This window comes from Gavia stellata, chromosome 6 (assembly GCF_030936135.1).
Source record: "Gavia stellata isolate bGavSte3 chromosome 6, bGavSte3.hap2, whole genome shotgun sequence".
NCBI classification, from domain to species: Eukaryota; Metazoa; Chordata; class Aves; order Gaviiformes; family Gaviidae; genus Gavia; species Gavia stellata.
Genome location: NC_082599.1, coordinates 18,446,668 through 18,465,876, shown reverse-complemented (window position 1 = coordinate 18,465,876; position 19,209 = coordinate 18,446,668). Strand labels below are relative to the sequence as shown.

Below are 19,209 nucleotides of genomic sequence, written 5' to 3'. Positions count from 1 at the left end.
TTGTTAGCTTTGACCATGGTCTGTGGGGGTTAACTTCTGACTACAGAGGAAGCGGATTTAGACAAAAGCTAGGCAGCGCTGGGATCCAGCAAAACAGAGCTCTGAATAAATGTTTTCTTTCCAGGCACTTTTCCAGGGTGTGGAAGATGCACCTTTTGTTCCTTCAGCTACTTGATTGTCTGTTGCCTGTTTACGTGGTCTGATTTTAACTGGTATTTTGCAGAATCTGTTTGGGAGATCTGCTTTGTGAATAGGACAGAGATGATAGAGCTGAAAGTGTGCCTTGGTCAATGCACAATTCAATTCTGTATGCAGGAAGTGAAGCAGGACTGATCTAAGGAGAGGCTCAAGAGCAGATCAGCTGGTGGCAGTAGCAGAGGTTAAACAGTAAAAAGGAAATCTCTGTGAATGAGGAATTCTGGGGAATTAGTCAGGGATTTTTCTCTAAAAGTAGAGACAAGAAGAAAATACTGCCCAGCTCTCAACTGTGGGGAGCGTCATTTCTCATTGTAACCAATGATAGATCATTTAAGATTAATCAAACTTTGAACAAGTATGTGCTTTTGTGGGAAGTTCACCTTTTAACCTAATATTTATTTAATGATGAATGCATAATTGTTTGAGCTGGCTGACACTTATACCTGTATTGTGCAGCCCAGGAGATGGAGATCGAGACTGCAGATGAAATTGCTGTTGTGGGAATAGGATGCAACTTTCCTGGAGGTAAGTTTTGGGTCAAAGCAAAGCAGGCTGCTGAGTGAACATTGAATAGCACGATCATTTATTCATATTGACATGGAGGAAAACAACGTGTTCCTCCCTTACTTCTGTAGAATTCCTTGCTTTGCTGCTTGTAGTATCTTTTTAAAAGGTCATGCTGTGGTGGAAATGAATTGGTTCAAAATTGTCTGCTGACAGACAGATCTGCAGTGCTGGTTGTGGGCAGGGCATTGATCTGCCCACATGAAACTCATACAAATGAACTGGATGGATCTGGGATGATTGGAGATTTCTGCATGTGCACTGGCTGGATGATTGTGCGTTGTTGCAGGACTATGCATCCATAGGGACAGGACAGATCAAGGGCCTGTCAATATCACCAGCTCTGCCTGTAATACAAATAGGTTGGATCTTACTAAAATAAAGTTTCCTGCTTTAGTACAGTATAATAATCCAGGGATTGGAATACAGTTCTGTCCTTGCAAGTCGTTCAGCCCTAAAGGTGACCATGCTAGTCTTTCCCTTTCCTTGTTCTCTTTCTTGCTTTCACCACATTTTAGTTCTTGGCTTCACTTTGTCTAAGATTCAACAGGTATATGTGGTACAGCAATAACTATGTGGCCCATAGCCAACTGTGAGCAAACATGAATGGTTCTGAATCTAGTAAAGTGCTAGTAAATACAAAGCAGCAGTCTCTTGCCTGAGCATTAATTTGGTGCAAGCCATTTGTTGGTCCAGATATGCCAGTGAAGGGACTCTCTTCAGAAATGTTGTTCTTAATTACCTCGCCATGCAGTAAATGAACACGTGTCCTGATCCTGCACTGTGCATGCTCAGAACTGCGTTTCTGAACTTGCCTCAAAAGAACCGTTGAGTGATGGGAGCTGTTAAACTACCCTGTGTCTGGCTGGTGTCTGTGGCTGTGTCTATGATGATCGAGTAACCATGGGAGGGCTTAGGTGGGAATGCTGTCCTGCGATCACTGTTACTGACTGTTAGCACAGTCCCCAGCCCAGCGCTGGCCCACGTTAGTTAGAGCTCTCCCAGTAAGTGCTTGGGCATGCCACAAGTTAGCACCTGCAAGTGACTGTTTCCAGAGTGAGTGTGGGTGAGGCCACTACGTATGTTGGGGGCAGTGGAAGCTGGGAGGAGGAGAAATGTGGCCCACTGTGTGGGTGCCATGTTAGTTGGTTTCAGGGCTAAGAAGAGGGCCTAGATACATCCTCAGTGCCTGGAGCTGGAGCTCTGGATCTCAACCAGTAGGGACAGGGTCCCTCAAAATCCAGTAGTGAAGTATTGGGCTCTGTCAGCGTTGAATATATACATACTTGTGTGTTTTATTTAGATTCCCTTCTAGTGTTAGGGACAAAGGATGACGCCTCTGGCATTTACCTGTTATTTGTAAACTCAGTCTGTCTTCAGAGAGCTAATGTCCAGAGATAACCTTTTGCTGCCAGTGGAGCTGCCTGAGGAGTGGTGCTGTACCGATACCGAAAGACCTCATCGTACCTGTGTGGTCATTAAGGACATGATGCATGTATATAGTAGATGCAGTGACATGGTAGGGAAATGGGGACAGCAGAAGATTAAGGATTTTGTGGGGTTCCTTTGCTTTTAGGCAAGCAGTGAAGGGATCAGTCATGCCTTTTCATTTTCCTTTCACCAAAGAATGATCATTTCTTTCTCTGGTGATTCTACTTGAGCAACCTAGATTTACATGTGGGAGTTCCTTGTGTGAGTGTGCATTTCTGAGTCTGAATGGGGAGGGGGAGCACATACTTTAATGTACTTTAAAACCTTTGTACAACAGGTGATGGAATTGACAATTTTTGGAAAGTCCTGGAGGAAGGCAAAAACTGCACAGTAGAAATCCCCCCTGAGAGATTTAATGCCAAAGAGTGGTACGATCCAGATGATAATAAGCCAGGAAGAATGTGTACAACGCGAGCTGCTCTTCTTGATGAGTGAGTCTGTTACTATGCGGTGCCACTGATTTTTTTTTTTTTTTTTTTTTTGTACTTAGACTAACGTGTCCAGCCTTTCACTGTGCAAGGCACAGGGAGAGCTTATAAATGGGACCTAGGAACCAGCTTTCTTTTATCTCACGTGTTGAACATGCAGCTGTCAAAGTGCAGGAATTCCTGGTGTGTGATATTGATGAGCAAATTTAGTTGCAGGCCGTGTTAAGCACATATGTACACGGCTGGGAACACATACGACCTTTGATTACATAATCGAACATGTATGTACATACCGCACCATGTGTTGAGATGTCACCTGTCATGTGACAGGGGTGTCTGCATTTTGGCTATACAGAAGTACACATGCATTGTGCATGAGGGGGTATATACAGGATCTGAGGTGGGCTCCAGCCTGCCAAATAATTCGTATTGTCTATAGTACTATGGACTGTGGAGGAAGGTAATGGAGTATGGACTCTGAACCATAAGAACTGCCTGGTAAGTCTCTTCCAGTTTCAGCCTGAGGGTTAGCCAGCTTTGCTGGACCTCAGGACCTAATCCTGTGCTTGTGGCTACAAGTAGCTCTAATTCATGTGCAGGTGTGACAATTTTGAGACAAAGTAAGGAAGTTTGGATTTGCTAGATAGTCAAGGAGGGGATCTTATGCTTCATTTGAGTGTTATGTTTGCTTGTAAACCCAAACTATTAATAATTTCATAAGTATCTTGCTTTTCTCTGGACTCATACTGTCATGTCTTAAAAAAAGAAACTTTTTCTTCATTCTGAGTCACTCCTCATAATACTGAAGTATTATGTATGTGTAAGTATCAGGTAAGAATGCTGGTGTAAAGAGAAATCCTGGAGGAGCAAACTATGGTAAGCATCCCTTCACTTGTGTCCTCATGTCTCATGTCAAATTATCCCAGAGACATGGGTACACCTGTATGGGCACTATGACTAATGCAAAGAATAGCAAATTACAGTAAGATCAACATAAGCATCTTTTATTTTAAATCCACATTCACCTTAAATCCTCAGGCTGTAGACCTTTGTTTAAATGAGAAGTTCACATGCACAGAAGCAATCTTATTGCCTCCTGAGAATAATACTTAGCAGGTTTGAATCGTAGGACAGAGAATTACTTCAGTGATTAGTCCTGTGTTAGATACTGAATTCTCCACTGAAATCAAGAAATGATAGAAGGCCATGCAAATATGATCTTGGGATACAAGATTAAGGCTGGGCTTGGTCTTTCGTAAGTGTGGGCCTACTTTGAAGATTTTTTTAAAAATAAACACACACACACATAAAGCATTTTTAATTTATTATTAGAAAAGTATGGGCATGTCTTGGAAGCATCTGAGCTGATACTCTATTTATTGGCCCATATTGCCTTAAAATAATTTAAAAGACAATATTTGTTTAAAACTTGTTGGCTAAGACCACATTAGAACAGAAGGAGTCTCGTTCTGCAAATTTTCATAATCTGAGGAGTCCTGTTGGTACTCGTGGGATAACCATGTGAACAAAAATTTCTAGGAGTGGGGTCATAACTCTGAAATGCAGAATCATTGATAAAAATACATATTTTGTGGTGGGACATAAAATATCCTTGGCCTATAAACATTTTGTTCTGAATTTCATAAATGGGAACTGTCACCACTTACTACTTTGCTTTTCATAGAATTGCAAAAAATGTGTACTTTGACTCTAGCAGTAAATGCATATTGTATATATATTGTACCATTTTCTGGTCTGTGTATTTTAGATTTAATTCATTTGACAACCACCTGTTTGGGATTAATGATCTGGAAGCTGAACGCATGGATCCGCAACAGAAGTTATTGATAGAATGCACTTACAAAGCCCTAGAGGATGCAGGAGTCCCTGTAGAAGCTGTCAGTGGCACCAAAACAGGTGTTTTTATTGGTAAGATTAAAATTTTATGGTGAAAAATGTCCGTTTGAACCTCACAAAGATTGGAGCACTCCTTCATAAACCTCTGCACTGGAGAACTTAAGGCTACTCTGCTATGATGCTACCGGTAATTTTTGCTAAGGATTACTAGGCTACTCTAGAAGTTCATTATATAATTCACGTATCTATTTTAGGTGCTCCTCTTAGTGTCTTCAGGCACTGAAGTTGAAGCAGGAAACAGTTAAACCGCCTCCCCAACCCAACCCTTCCCAGGAATGATACTCTCAAGCCAGGCCTACACTTTTTTCCAGTATACTGTTTTCCAGTATAACATTGGTGAAGGTGTTGTGGGGGTTAAGATCCTTTTAAACCAGCAGAAATCCTCATATAGATATTGGTATGCTACCAAGGTGCACTTGTCCAACTGCTTATTTTGTCAAGAATCTAGAATAACAGTACATTTTCGCTGGTGTAATCTGTGTCTCTTTTAAGAGTAATTTTCTGGGATAGTTAGGCTGATATAATTATAGGGGCAAACTCTTCAGATTAACTTTTAGTCTGAAACATGCTCTTCTTTCACAGAGGAGACTATTCCTTGCTCTCTGAATAGATGTACTGCATTTTCCACACATGCCTGTGGAGCTGGGGATCCACTGTATTTCAGGCATATGTGTTCTCAGAAAGAGGACACAACTCCTCTCACAAGCCCTGTTTTTCTCTTCTATTTCTGTCTTACTTACTGGATCACAGTGAGCAAACCAAAGATAAATAAAAAGCATTGGATGTAGTTTATGCTGTGACCTTTAACTTGGTACATCTGAGGAACTGAAGCTAATGTCTTGTACATGAGCTATCCTCATCATAACTTCTTAATATATATTCCTATAGCGAAACCAAAACAACCACTCTCAAACTGAGATACAGGGGTCTAATCAGGCTACACAGAATTTAATTGCATCATACAATGAGCTAAGCCATCAGCAAAGGCATGTCATTAACTGTGCAGGTAGAAATTTCAAGTGTTAAGTATGTTTGTGTAAGTTGGGTCCAGGGGAAATTGCTGGAAGTTTTGTCATTGACTTGTGTTGAAGCAAAGTTTCACCATAGGAGCACCGATGCCATGTAGTTTGCTATTAAAACAGAAAACCAAAACACGCTATCAGGTTTAGATCTCTACATCCCTTTTGTTTGCTTGGGTTAACATGACACATATTTGATATTTTTACAGGTCTTATGAATCGAGACTATGAAATCATAACAAGCAGAGTAGTGAGTGAAATAAATCATTATGATGGTACCGGAACAGCAATGAGCATTGCTGCTAACAGGGTCTCATTCACATTTAATCTAACTGGACCATCACTGGCTATTGACACTGCATGTTCATCTTTTCTTTTTGCTCTGCACTACGCCTTGCGAGCAATTAAATCAGGTAATGGAACTGAAGAAATTAGGATTGCTAATCCTAATTTGCTGGACAAAGAAATTAGGATTGCTACTGTTTCTGTCTATCATATTGGACATCTCAACATGAGTATGTTTCTATTTTACTCCAGGAGACTGTGAGGCAGCAATCTGTGGTGGAGTGAACTGCATACTGGATCCCCGCACCTTTGTATCTCTCAGTAAAGCAAAAATGATCTCTCCAGAGGGAATAAGCAAACCCTTCTCTAAAAAGGCAGATGGCTATGGAAGGGGCGAAGGTTGTGGTGTTGTTTTCCTCAAACCACTGAAAAAGGTAAGATTGCTTGTGAAGCAGCCTAAAATAAGACTGGTTGCTTACCTGAATTTTTTATCTTCTGCTCTAATGATTACTTTTCCAAAAAATATTTTCTAATTCAAGTTTAAGATTAATAAAGCATTTATTATGCACTTCCCCTAGCATGGGAAAGGGATCACACATTTAAAAGTCAGTATTATACTCTGTCTGTTCTTGGTTTTGTTGTTTCATTTTGTTTTCTCCTATATAGTGAAAGCATGAGATTATTAAAGATAATTTTACCTTCTTATGAAACAGGCAAAGGAAGACTACAGCAAAATCTGGGGTGTTATAAACGTCAGTGCAGTAAATCAGAACGGTAGGTCCATAACTCCAATCACAAGGCCGTCTCGAATAGAGCAAGAGAAGTTACTGCGCAGCATTTATGAAACTCGTGTTGATCCCTCAGTTGTGCAGTACATTGAAGCACACGGTACAGGAACTGCTGCTGGAGATCCTACTGAAGCTGAAAGCCTAGGTAGTGTAATTTGTAAAAACCGGTCTTCAAAAGTTTCCATTCTGAAAGTTGGTTCAGTGAAAGGAAATATTGGCCACGCTGAATCAGCTGCTGGAGCAGCAGGGTTAATCAAAGTGCTTCTGATGATGCATCATGGAAAGATTGTTCCATCCTTGCATTATTCAAAGGAGACGAGCAGCATTGATACAGAGAAATTAAACCTTGCAGTTCCCACAACTGTAGAGCCCTGGGAAGAATCCAGTGAGTATGGAAGAGTAGCTGGCATCAACTGCTTTGGATTTGGAGGAACCAATGCTCACATTGTAGTCAGGCAGGTTAAGCAGCTAGAGCCTCTTCCTGCCTTTAAGAGGCCCCTTGAATTAGTTCTGCTGTCAGCAGCATCAAGTAAGTCCCTTCAGATGACAATGGCCGATACAGCTGACCAGCTGAGTACAAGAAACTCTGTAACTCTCCCAAGCCTGGCCTATACATCTGCCTGCAGAAGAAGCCATGCCAGCTACAGGTACCGAAAAGCATTTGTCACAAATTCTCTTCAACACTTGCAGCAAGAGGTTATGTCGGCAGTAAGCACTGAACTTGCCATGTCAAAGGTGGAACCACAGCTGGTGTTTGTGTTCTGTGGCAATGGTGTAACGCTGAAGGAGTTCAGTGAGGCACTGCTGAGCTCAGAGACAGTGTTCAGAGACAAATGTAAGGAAATAGAAGCACTTTTTCAGAAACACGCTCCCATCAGCCTCCTGCCAGCAAGAGGTCATAGCCCAAAGGATTTGTTGAATCCAGAGCTTACCCAGCCCTTGCTTTTTACCCTGCAGGTTGCCTTAGCTTCCCTTCTGAAATACTGGGGCATTAAGCCAGTTGCTGCTGTTGGCCACTCAATAGGGGAAATTGCTGCTGCGCATTTTGCTGGGTACCTTTCCCTGGCAGATGCAGTCAAAGTCATTTATCACCGGAGCAGGCTGCAGGCAAAGACTGCCAGCGGCAGAATGTTGGTGGTTGGAAACATCCCTGTTCAAGAGATTGCTGAACGTCTGCATCCTTACTCAGGAAACGTGTGCATTGCAGCTTTCAACAGCCCAGTTTCCTGCACCTTGTCTGGGAATTCAGAGTCTGTGGATGCTGTCCAGAGAGATTTAGCTCAAGCTTTCAGCCAGAGAAACATCTTTCTTCATGTTTTAAACGTCCCAGCTGCATACCACAGCCCCAGCATGGATATGATACTTGGGGAGTTGGAAGAGAGCATACAGTCTTTAGAAAAACGGAAGGGGGACATTGAAGTGATTTCAACACTGACTGGGGTGGCTGCTTCTGAAAAGGACTTTGCTGAGGGCAAATTCTGGGCCCGACATACTCGTGAGCCTGTTGCTTTCACTCAAGCCATCAAAACTGCAGCTAGAGACAGGGAAAATGTGATGTTTGTGGAAATAAGTCCTCACCGAGCATTGCAGCGAAACATAAAGGAAACTCTAGGAAAAGGCACAAAGGTATTGTCTTCTTTGCAAACTGATGCAGAGTATCAGACACTCTTCACCCTGGTAGGAAATCTGTTTGAACTGGGATATAATCCCAACTGGCAGCACTTTTATAATGGGTATCAAAGCATTCCAGCGGCCATTCCACGGTATCAATTTGATCGCAAAAAACTCATGGCCTGCCTGGATATCCATCAACAAGCAAACCAAAGAGGTGTCAGCTCCAGTCATCCTTTGATTTATGGCATAAACAGTGACAACATGGAGTTTGCCTGCCTGCTGTCTCAGGACACGACATCGTACTTATATGAGCACAAGAACAATGGTGTGGCTTTAGTCCCTGGCGCTTTTTATGCGGAGCTTGGTCTGGCCTCTGTGATGAGCAGCTCAAGACCTAAAGTGCCTCTGAGTGCTTGCCAGATGAGCATCAGTTTTTCTGCACCATGCGTTCTCACACAGAGTTCTCAAGTCTTGAGTATCAAGCTGAGTCCGCAAAAAACAGTGACAGCCTTTGAGATACTCTCTTCCTCCAATGCAGTTTATGCTGCAGGCCAAGTTAGAAAGGGGTCTGAGGCTGTGGTGGAAGAAAGCACCATTTCCTTCCAAGACATCTATCAAAGATGCAGGTCAGTGGTTAGCAGAGAGGAGGTTTATGAAGCACTGTCTCAGGTTGGCTTTCAGTATGGCTCCATATTCAGGCAGCTCAGTGATGTGCATTATTGCCAGGAACTAAAGGAAGCTATAACAAGCATAAAGGTGAACAAGGAGACTGTCAGAGAGATGTACAGCTACTGTATCCATCCAGTGCTGCTCGACTGTTTTCTGCAGATGACCGCTGTCATGACCTCAAGAACATCCCAGTCCAGAGCAGGCTTTCCTTCAGGGATAGGCAGCCTGGTAGTGCTTCGACCGCTGGAGGAAGAAATGATGATATATATGAGAACAAGCAAATCCATTGGGAACTGCCTAGAGGTCTGTGGATGCTTTATGGACAAACGTGGCTCTGTTTTGGCTGAGCTTAAGCGCGTTGCCATCACTTTCATGACGCAAGCATCTTCCAGAGACAATGAGTTCATGTTTGAAAACAAGTGGAAAGAAGTCTCTCCTTCACAGACAATTGCACATCTGGGGGCTATGCCCAGGGTCCTAGTGTTTGCTGACAAATTTGGGATAGCTGAGCAGCTCAAAAAATATTTGCATCCTGAGTCGAGATATGTTATGTATGAAGACTGGGAAGCCCTCTTGGAAGGCCACGCACAGAATAAAATGAGAGCAGAGGTTGAGGATTATGATGAAATTCTGTTCCTGTGGGGAATTCAAAAGTTAAATGAAGATTTTCCAAGCAAAGTGGTAGACCAATTGGCAAAGTGTTGTGAAGCCTATCGCCAAGTTATTGTGGCATTAAGAGAGAAAACGTCCCGCTGTTCAGTCAGAGTTATCACCTACAGAACAACAGAAAGAAATGTAGACCACGTTAACTGTGGGTTTGCATTGTACGGCATGACCAGAACTTGTGTCGCTGAAGTTCCAGAAATCACATTTCAGATGATTGACCTCAGCTCTTCCAGTTCCCTGGACATCTCAGTGCTAGCAGATATTCTTGTCAAATACAAAGGTGGTGACTATCCAGAAGTTTGCATCAGCCAAGGAAGAACTTATGTGGCTGAAATCAGACGCACAGCTTTTGTAGATGCAGATTACAGCCAACCCGTAAGATCTCTCCAGCAGTCAGAAACATTCACTTTGTACACTTCTGATCCGTACACAGCAAAAGACTTGTCTGCTGAATTACCCACCAGCACTGCTACTCAGCTTGACAAACAAAGCATTGAAATTCAAGTGGATAAAATATGTCTCCACTCAGACGATTATTTTCCCATTAGTGTTTCTAGTCGTAACTTTGGTAATACACTGTACTGGAATTCACAAGCAGTAGACAAACATGGACTTTTAGCTCTTGATTTCAGTGGCACAGTAACAGCAACAGGCATTGATGTGAAGAAAGTTAAAGTGGGAGATCACGTGGTTTCATGTTATCCAGCTGCTGCGTCATCCAGAGTTCGGATTCCAGGAACAGTTTGTTTCAATGTAAAGAAATTCCCATGCTTTCAGAATGTCCCTTGTGTGTCATACTTTATCATTGCATGGGAAATCTTCAATCAGAGGTTATCCAAGGGGAAACATGGCAGAACATTGGGTATTATTTCTACAGAGCCATCATCGGTTTTGTGCCATGTTCTTTCTGCAGCAGCAGAAGAGATGGGTTGGAGAACAGTACTTGCAAGGCCCACTCCTGATAAGTTCCAGTATATAAACCGATGCAATGCCCTGATTGTTCTTCCTCCAGTAAACAGGCTGTCTCAGGAGGATCTGGACCACATGTACTTTCTTAAAGATGTGGTGATAGTGTGTGGCAATCAACAGTCTGAATGTATGCAGAATGTCAGTGGAATTGATCATGAAAATATCAGCTTTCATATCCTTACACTTACCAGCATATTCCAGAAAGCATCTCTAAAGGAATTGCAAAAGACTGTGCATGCGTGGATCAATTCCATGGATATGAAACGATTTAGACGTCTAGCAGGTTCTGTTTTTCAGCAAACAGAGAACTTTGAAAGAATGAGCTCTGTGATGTCCTATTTTACCTGCAAATCTGTCCCACTTGTTGTACTGAGAAGGCAGAAGGACATCACCATGCTTTCAGATATACCATTGTATGAATCTCAGAAGTTGTTGTTTAAGCAGAATGCTGTTTATGTAGTAGTTGGGGGGCTCACTGGACTTGGCTTTGAAACGGTGAAATTCATAGCCAAGAATGGAGGAGGGTGTATTGCAATACTCTCCAGGAAAATTCCAAGCAATGAGAAGCAAGAGGAGATGAAGGCTTTGCAGCAGCGGTATGAAGGGAGTAAAGTAGTGTTTGTGCAGTGTGATGCAACTTCGACCAGTGATGTTGAGAAAGCTTTCCAGTCCATTGCAAAAATCTTCACAGGGAGTCCAGTCAAAGGTGTATTTCAAAGTGCTGTTGTCTTACACGATGGCCGACTTGAAGTTCTAAACTTGGCTGACTTTCAGAAAGTGCTGAGCCCAAAAGTAGCAGGGACACTAAATCTTCATTGGGCTACCAGAGGCCAGGAGCTTGACTACTTTGTGTGCTACTCCTCTGTTACTTCCTTTCTGGGAAATTCCACCCAAGCAAACTATGCAGCTGCAAACTCTTTCTTGGATGTGTTCTGCCTCTACAGGAGGAACTGTGGGCTTTCAGGCCAATCCATTAACTGGGGTGCTTTGAACCTTGGCATACTGCTCAATCAAAACCATATTCAAAACATTCTGGAATCCAAGGGCATAGACATTCTGCAAGTGCATGAAATTCATGAGTATCTCAGGAAGAGCTTACTTATGAATAATCCGCAGCAAGCCATCGCCAAATTAAATTTTCAAATTCTATCTAATCATGTTTTTTCTCGGATTATGTCACTGAAAAGTCGCTTCAAATCACTTATATCAGAAGAACTTAGGAACAAGCTTGAAACCTCTGAGGAGACTCAAATACAAGTCCAGGATACTGCCTTAATCAAATCTGAAGACTATATCACCTCATTGGTGAGTGACCTCACCGGATTGAGCCCAGATGAACTAACCATGAATACACCACTTTCATCATTGGGCATAGACTCTATGTTAGCTATGACAATTCAGAACCATGTCTTTCAAGAGAGAAAGGTGGACATACCTCTTCTGAAACTGCTTGATCCTCACACAACTCTGTCAAGTTTAGTAGTAGTTTTAGAAGAAACAAGCAATGCACATGGAATAGTTGAGAAAAAAAATGCTGCGGTTGAAAGTGCAGAAAATGGGAGCTGGCTATAGGAGTCTTCTCACTCAGGAATTGTGTAACTTTGAAGATACCTGGACCCTTTGTAGTATCTCAGAATATGTCATTGCAGACAGGGTAGAACATCTGGTGGTGCTGAATGCACTAGTCTGCATCAACCCAGAAAAACCCACACCAGGTTCTTCTGCCATTGCACTAGCTGGATTAATTTCAGTCAATTGTTTGACTTGTTACTTTCAATATTTTTTACCTTCATTTTTCAATATTTTAAACTGGAAATAGTAGGTTAATACATATACATTTTCATTTGGTAAATCTGTATGTTCAATGCACATTGCATTTTTTTAAACCATATTAAAGTCCTGGTGAAAATGGTATGTTTGCACTTTGAAATGCTGAAAGTACATGTAAAGCAGCATAGGATTATCACCACTTTTCTCATTATTATATTCTTAGTGTATTATTCTTTTTTTGAATATTATCAAATGTATATAAATATGGGCACCTTTTTGAAAGACTTCTACATGTTGTGAATTCCAAAGGTTTCTTCTCAAAAAATTAAACTTAATTTTTCCTTATGTCTGCAAAAATATTAAAAATTTATCAGTGGCAAAGCATACAGTAAAGCAACTGTTTTTCTTTATTAATTAACCATCTTTTATAAAAACCCAAATAAACAAGAATAGTAAAAAAAATTAAAAAGCAAAACTTAAAGTGTATCTTTGGCTTATTTTAATTTTTTGTCCCTCATCTGCTCTCCAAGTTTAAATTTTCCTAATCCTAACACCTGCCCTTATTTTCCTCCAGCAAGACCTACCCTACACTTTTGAAAGCAGAACCCACAGAGAGACAAATTTAATGATACTTACATAGTAGTGATCCAATTCTGGAAATTTCAGCATACTTTAAAATGTATTATGATTAAAAAATGAGAGCATTGTATTCAGTTTCAAATCTGACTATAATAATTTTCATACTTTTAAGAAAACATTTTCTATTGCAAACTTAAAAGCAAATCCTATGCATCAAAGTCAAACACAGAATACAATTTGCATGCATGCCGTCATTACCTGTGACTTTATATAAGAAGTACCTGAAATTCATTGAGATGACGGTCTAATCTACTGCTTCAAACACAGATCCTCTTCAGGTAGTTTCTTCAGTTCAGACCAAATCATTCTAGATTAGTCCAGGGTGAGAACTATACTTTGTATTACACAGAAGAGGTTATAAATGCCTTTGATCAAGCAGGAGTCAGCATTTTAGATCAATCTTTTCCTACAGGACATGCTAATATTATTTAATCCTATACTGTAAGATAAATCTAGTGTTAAACCTTCTCAGCAAATTATATATAAAAGAGATACTTCCAAATCTTCTCACCAAATTATACGCAAATAACATTTTACCAGAGACTCACCATTAACATCATTGGGATATATATCCAAAAGGAATGAAACAGAGCAAGAACAGTATACTAGGTGAACTGTAAAATATTTGCTCTTTATTAGGGAAACTCTTATTCTTCCTTTGGAAGTCTTTACTAACCACAGAGTTGATTTCATTAAAAAATTAGGTATCTTGTTACATCTTTCTCCAAAGTGGAGGAAAACTTTTAAGTACTTTTAAGGAAAAATCATAGAATGGTTTGGGTTGGAGGGGACCTTTAAAGATCATCTAGTTCCACCACCCCTGTCATGGACAGGGACATCTTTCACTAGATCAGGCTGGTCAAAGCCCCATCCAACCTGATCTTGAACACTTCCAGGGATGGGGCACCCACTGCTTCTCTGAGCAACCTGTTCCAGTCTCTTGCTATGCTCATAGTAAAGAATTTCTTCCATATGTCCAATCTAAACCTACCCTCTTTCAGTTTAAAAGCATTATCCTTTGTCCTATCACTACAGGCCCTGGTAAAAAGTCTCTCTCCATCTTCCTCATAAGCCCCCTTTATATATTGAAAGGCCACAATAAAGTGTCCCCAGAGCCTTCTATTCTCTAGGCTAAACAACCCCAACTCTCTCAGCCTTTCTTCATAGGAGAGGTGTTCCATTCTTCATAGGAGAGGAACACCACTTGTTACTGATCTCCATTTGGACATTGAGCCATTGACTCTTTGGATGTGGCCATCCAGCCAATTCCTTATCCATCCAATAGTCCATCCATCAAACGCATTTCTCTTCAATTTAGTGACAAGGATGTTGTGAGGGACTGTGTCAAAGGCCTTGCAGAAGTCAAGACAGATGACATCAGTTGCTCTTCCCTTATCTACCAACACAGTCACTCCACTGTAGTAGGCCACCAGCTTATTCAGGCATGATTTGCCCTTTGTGAAGCCATGTTGGCTGTCTTTAAGCACCTCCCTGTCATCCACATGCCTTGCCATAGCTTCCAGGAGGATCTGTTCCATGATCTTATCGGGCGTGGAGGTGAGGATGACTGGTCAGTAGTTCCCAGGGTCCTCTTTTTTACCTATTTTAAAAATGGGTGTGATGTTTCCCTTTTTCCAGTCACTGAGGACTTTGCCTGACTGCCATGAATTTTCAAATACGATAGAAAGCAGCTGAGTGACTACTATGTGTGCCAGTTCCCTCAGGACCCTGGGATACATCTCATCAGGTCCCACGGACTTGTGTATGTTCATGTTCTTCAGATGGTCACAAACCTGATATTCTTCTATGATGGGTGGGGCTTCATTCCACCAGTCCCTGCCTTGAGATTCAGGGACTTGAGATGTGGGAAGAGCAATTGCCAGGAAAAATTGAGGCAAAAAATGTTTTTGAGTACTTCAGCCTTCTCCATGTCAGTTGACACCAGATCCTCTCTCTCATGTATCAGGGGTGGTACAATTTCCTTGTCTTCCTTTTCTGACTAACATACCTGTAGAAGCCCTTCTTATTACTCTTCACATCTCTTGCCAAATTTAGCTCCAGCTGTGCCTTAGCTTTCCTGATCCCATCCCTACACTCCTGGGCAGTATTCCTATACTCTGTCCAGGATGCATGTCCCTGCTTCCGCTGCCTATGCATTTCTCTCTTGTATTTCAGTTTGTCCAGGAGGTCCTTCCTCAGCCATGCTGGTCTCCTGCCTTCCTTGCCTGATCTTTTGCATATTGGAATTGATAGTTCTTGTGCTCTAAGAAAAATGTCTTTAAATAGCTACCGGCTCTTTTCTCATGCTTTATCCCTGAGGGCAGTTTCCCAGGGGGTTCCATCCACCAGTTCCTTAAGCAACTGAAAGTTCACTTTCCTAAGGTTTAGGGACTTGCCTTTACCTTTCACCTGGCCTATATCCCTCAAGATCATTAATTCCACCAGGGTGTGATCACTGCAGCCCAGACTACCACCAATCTTGACCTCTGCGTTGGTGAGAAACAGATCCAGTAACTTGTCTCCTCTGGCTGGGCTTTCTATTACCTGGATTGGGAAGTGCAAGAATCTTCTCAACTGCTTGCAGCTAGCTGTGCCATTTTTCGAGTAGATGCCAGGGTGGTTGAAGTCCCCTGGCTAGATCAGGGTCTGTGAGTGTGATGCTTCCTATAGGTTTCCTTTGTTGGCTTGGTCTCTAATTTTCACCCAGAAGCTCTCAACCTGTGCATTGCTGTTTTTCAAAGATAGCTCTGTGTAATCAATCTTTTTTTTTTTTTTTAACATAGAGGACAACCCCCTCCCTGCCCTCTTCTTCCTTGCCTGTCCCTCCTGAACAGTTTATAACCATCGATCACAGTGCTCCAATCATGTGATTCAACCCACCAAGTTTCAGTGACAGTGATCAAATTGTAGCTTTCAAGCTGCATCGTGGCTTCCAGCTTCTCCTGTTTGTTACTCATGTTGCATGCATTGGTATAGAGACACTTCAGTTGGACTGTCTCACCTTTTTGGCAGAACCTTTTTGGAGGGTTGGGGGACATTCCTCACTACTCTGGTATGTGCGCTCATCCACCCCGTTGCTTGTGAGTACACAAGTGTCACAGCTTTGGATTCCATCAGTTTGTTCGTTTAAAGTACAATTCATTAAGTCAGCCAATGTGCCAGCAAAGATTCTCCTTCCTCTTCTAGACAGGCGAATCCCACCTCTTCCCAATAATCTGTATTCATCAAAAAACATCCCATGATGATAGAAGCCAACACCCATGACTACGACACCAGTCACAAAGCCAAGTCTTGATTTGCACGATGTGTCGACTTCTGCGCGCACCTCCCTTTCTGACTGGCGAGATTAAGATCACTTGGGCCCCTGTCCCCTTCACTTGTGCCCCCAGGGCTGTGAAGTCCTGCTTGATCTTGCCCAGGCTATACTTTACTGTGTCATTGGTGCCCACACGGGAAAGAAGCAGGGGATAGTAGTCTGCGCTTTTACCAGCAGTGGCAGTCTCTCTGTGACATCCCGGATCTTGGCTCCTGGCAAGCAGCAAACCTCCCTTGACTGTAAGTATATCCGACCAGAAGATGGGTGCCTTGGTGCCTCTCAGCAGAGAGTCGCCCACTACTTGCACTCGCTCCTTTCTTTTGCAGCTTTTAGAGTGTGCAACTGGTGCGGTTTCTCCCTGTGAGTCTTGCTCATTGGCTTCATCCACTGCCAAGGATTCGTATCTGTTGCTGGTTGGTACATAGGAGGAAATGGGGGAGAAGTAGTATCCTGTCGCCACAGTTACCAGAGACCACGGCACCTCCTGGTCCACAGTGCTGCGTGCTGTTGATGCTCTTTGGCTGGTAGTCCTTGGCGGTCAGTGCCACAGGGCCCTAATATTTCTTCTTGCAACACCTCAAATAATTATTATCTATTTCTTGCTCCCCCTCCCTTGCACAGCATAACCTGCTGACTTCCTCCTGCAGCTCCTCCACCTGCTGCCCGAGTGACTTCACCAGAGCACGCCTTGGACAGGTGGAGCTCGCACCCTCCTCCACCCAGGAGTGTGGGGTACAGCCTTCGCGCCCTCCACCTGGACAACAGCTGCTCGGATGATAGGGTGGCCGTCTCCACTTGATCCAGGCTAGCCGGGCTAGGTAGATGGTTCTCATCTGCTGCAGAGCAGCATGCTTCCGACGATCTCAAAGCACCGCCTAATAAGCCCTTCTGCCTCCCTGCGGGCAGCTTTGCGCAGCCCGCTGCAGCCCGAGCCGGCGCTGCCCAGCTCCCGCCCGCCCCGCTCGTGAGGCCTGTCGCCTGCCGGCCGGCCCCTCCACGCGTGCGGCCCAGGGGTGCTGGGGGCCCAGCAGCCCCCTCAGACACCCCTCAGAGGGGCCTCACCAGCCTCGCGCTCCTCTCAGCAGGTGGCAACTGCCGCCGCCGCCACTGCCAGCCTCGCCTTCCCACGGTTTCAACTATTATGATTAGAGAGACATAAACCCTGTGGCTGCTCTCCTGAAAAGCTACGTCCTGTTCGCAGTGTCTGCGGACAGTATCTATCTGGACAGGATAAACCAATTCCGAACTCAGAAGATCATCCTAAAAACAGCTGGTATCAGCATATAAATACGCCTTGCTCAGCAGAAACTGGAGTCCCACCAGGATCACTGGGCCTGGCGCTGCCGGTGATGTGGATGGACAATGTAGTCAGGATTTAAGGCTGGAACAAGGCTTAAGCCAGGATTTAAGTGGAAATGTTTCCTGCTCGTATTGTGTTCAGATGAAAGGTAGCAAGTATTTGCTGCCGTTCAGGTTCCACGCTCAGAAAGTGCGATGAAGTGTTTGCACCGCTTTTCATCTCGTCGTGTCCCCAGTGCAAGCATGAAAGGGATTCCATATATTCATTTTGGTTATGAAATAAACCAATTACAGACAAACCGCTTAAATCCCTAGCAGAGATGAGACTAGCCGAGACACCTCACAGAGCGGACAGGCTGCTTTTTTCAGCGGCAATGTTAGTTTTGACAATTTTGACAACAGCATGTGACTCTGGAAGAATGAGGCTGACTTGTTCTTGTATCATTTTCAAGGACGGATTTAGCAGAGGGTGACATCCTCGGTGCAAAGTTAATCGCCCCGCAAAAAAAAAAAAGAAATCCTATCCCAGGAAAAACATGAAATAAATTTGAAAAGCTCTACTGTAGAAAGTCTTTGAGGCCAGTAATCTCCTATCACATCATTTGCAGCGTACATCAATCATGCATTTCCCAGACATGGACTACTCCAGTTTGTTATTACAGACTGCAGTCTGGCACACAAAATGTGGAAGAGACCGTGGATTTTAACATGTATTGCAGGTAACCCCAAACTAGCTGTTTCAGGAAAACGAAGCCAGCATGGTTCATAGACCGTTCAAAGCAGATGCACAATCTGGAGCAGATACCTTTAACCAAGGACCGTTACCAATTCCCCACGAGCCGAACTTCCTGATTTAGGACAAAGTGGAATGGAAGATAGATGCTGAGCTGAGTATGCGTAAGTCCTCCTGATAAAGATGTCGAAGTTGTGTTCATTATGCATGACTGGCACTCCAAGCTCTGCAGCTGGGACATGAGTTTCATGTACAGAATGACAACCGCTGGCCTCAGGAGCTCCAGTTGTGAAGGGAACTGTGCTTCACTCAAGGTATACAAATCTCAGAAGAGCAGACATCTCGGAGGCTCATGAGGCAGAAAGAGTCAATTTGCTGGTAAAGAAGGATTTGGAGCTGGAAAACAAGATAGGGTGTGATGTGAAAGGAACGGAGGAATGGAGAATTGTGTAGGTCCACTACAGAATGAGTGGCAGCACCTGGAGCAACAGGTGAAAGGGCTTTTCAGAGATCAAGAAGAGTATGTACAACTCCAGAAAGACTGCTCAGATGTGTCAGTTCTTTATGGGGTGGAATATGCTCCATATTTACACTATAAAAGACACTTTGAGGAGAGGTCACATATTGGGACTCGTGGAGCATTACAGTGCAGAACTGTAATTTCTTGTCATCGATGCAATCTATTGCGAAACGGTTAGGAAATCCGAAGAATGCAATGTTTCATATTGACATAAGGTACCTTTACTTCCATATGTGAACTGAGGAGAAAATAGCTGGGGTTTTTTCTGCTTTTTAAGTAACGAAGCCAATAGGTGTTGGAACTGACAATTTCTGGAAGCAGACA

At 43.1% G+C, this 19,209-nt stretch overlaps 1 protein-coding gene across 1 annotated transcript; it reads left to right on the top strand.

The window, feature by feature from the left end:
- Window positions 1-607: 607 nt before the first annotated feature.
- LOC104253326 (phthioceranic/hydroxyphthioceranic acid synthase) lies at window positions 608-12,180 on the top strand. The gene is given in 7 exon segments (XM_009811810.2): window positions 608-640; window positions 642-723; window positions 2,531-2,684; window positions 4,450-4,610; window positions 5,827-6,030; window positions 6,155-6,336; window positions 6,616-12,180. Coding segments are annotated over 7 exon segments (6,381 nt in total).
- The last annotated feature ends 7,029 nt before the right edge of the window (window positions 12,181-19,209 follow it).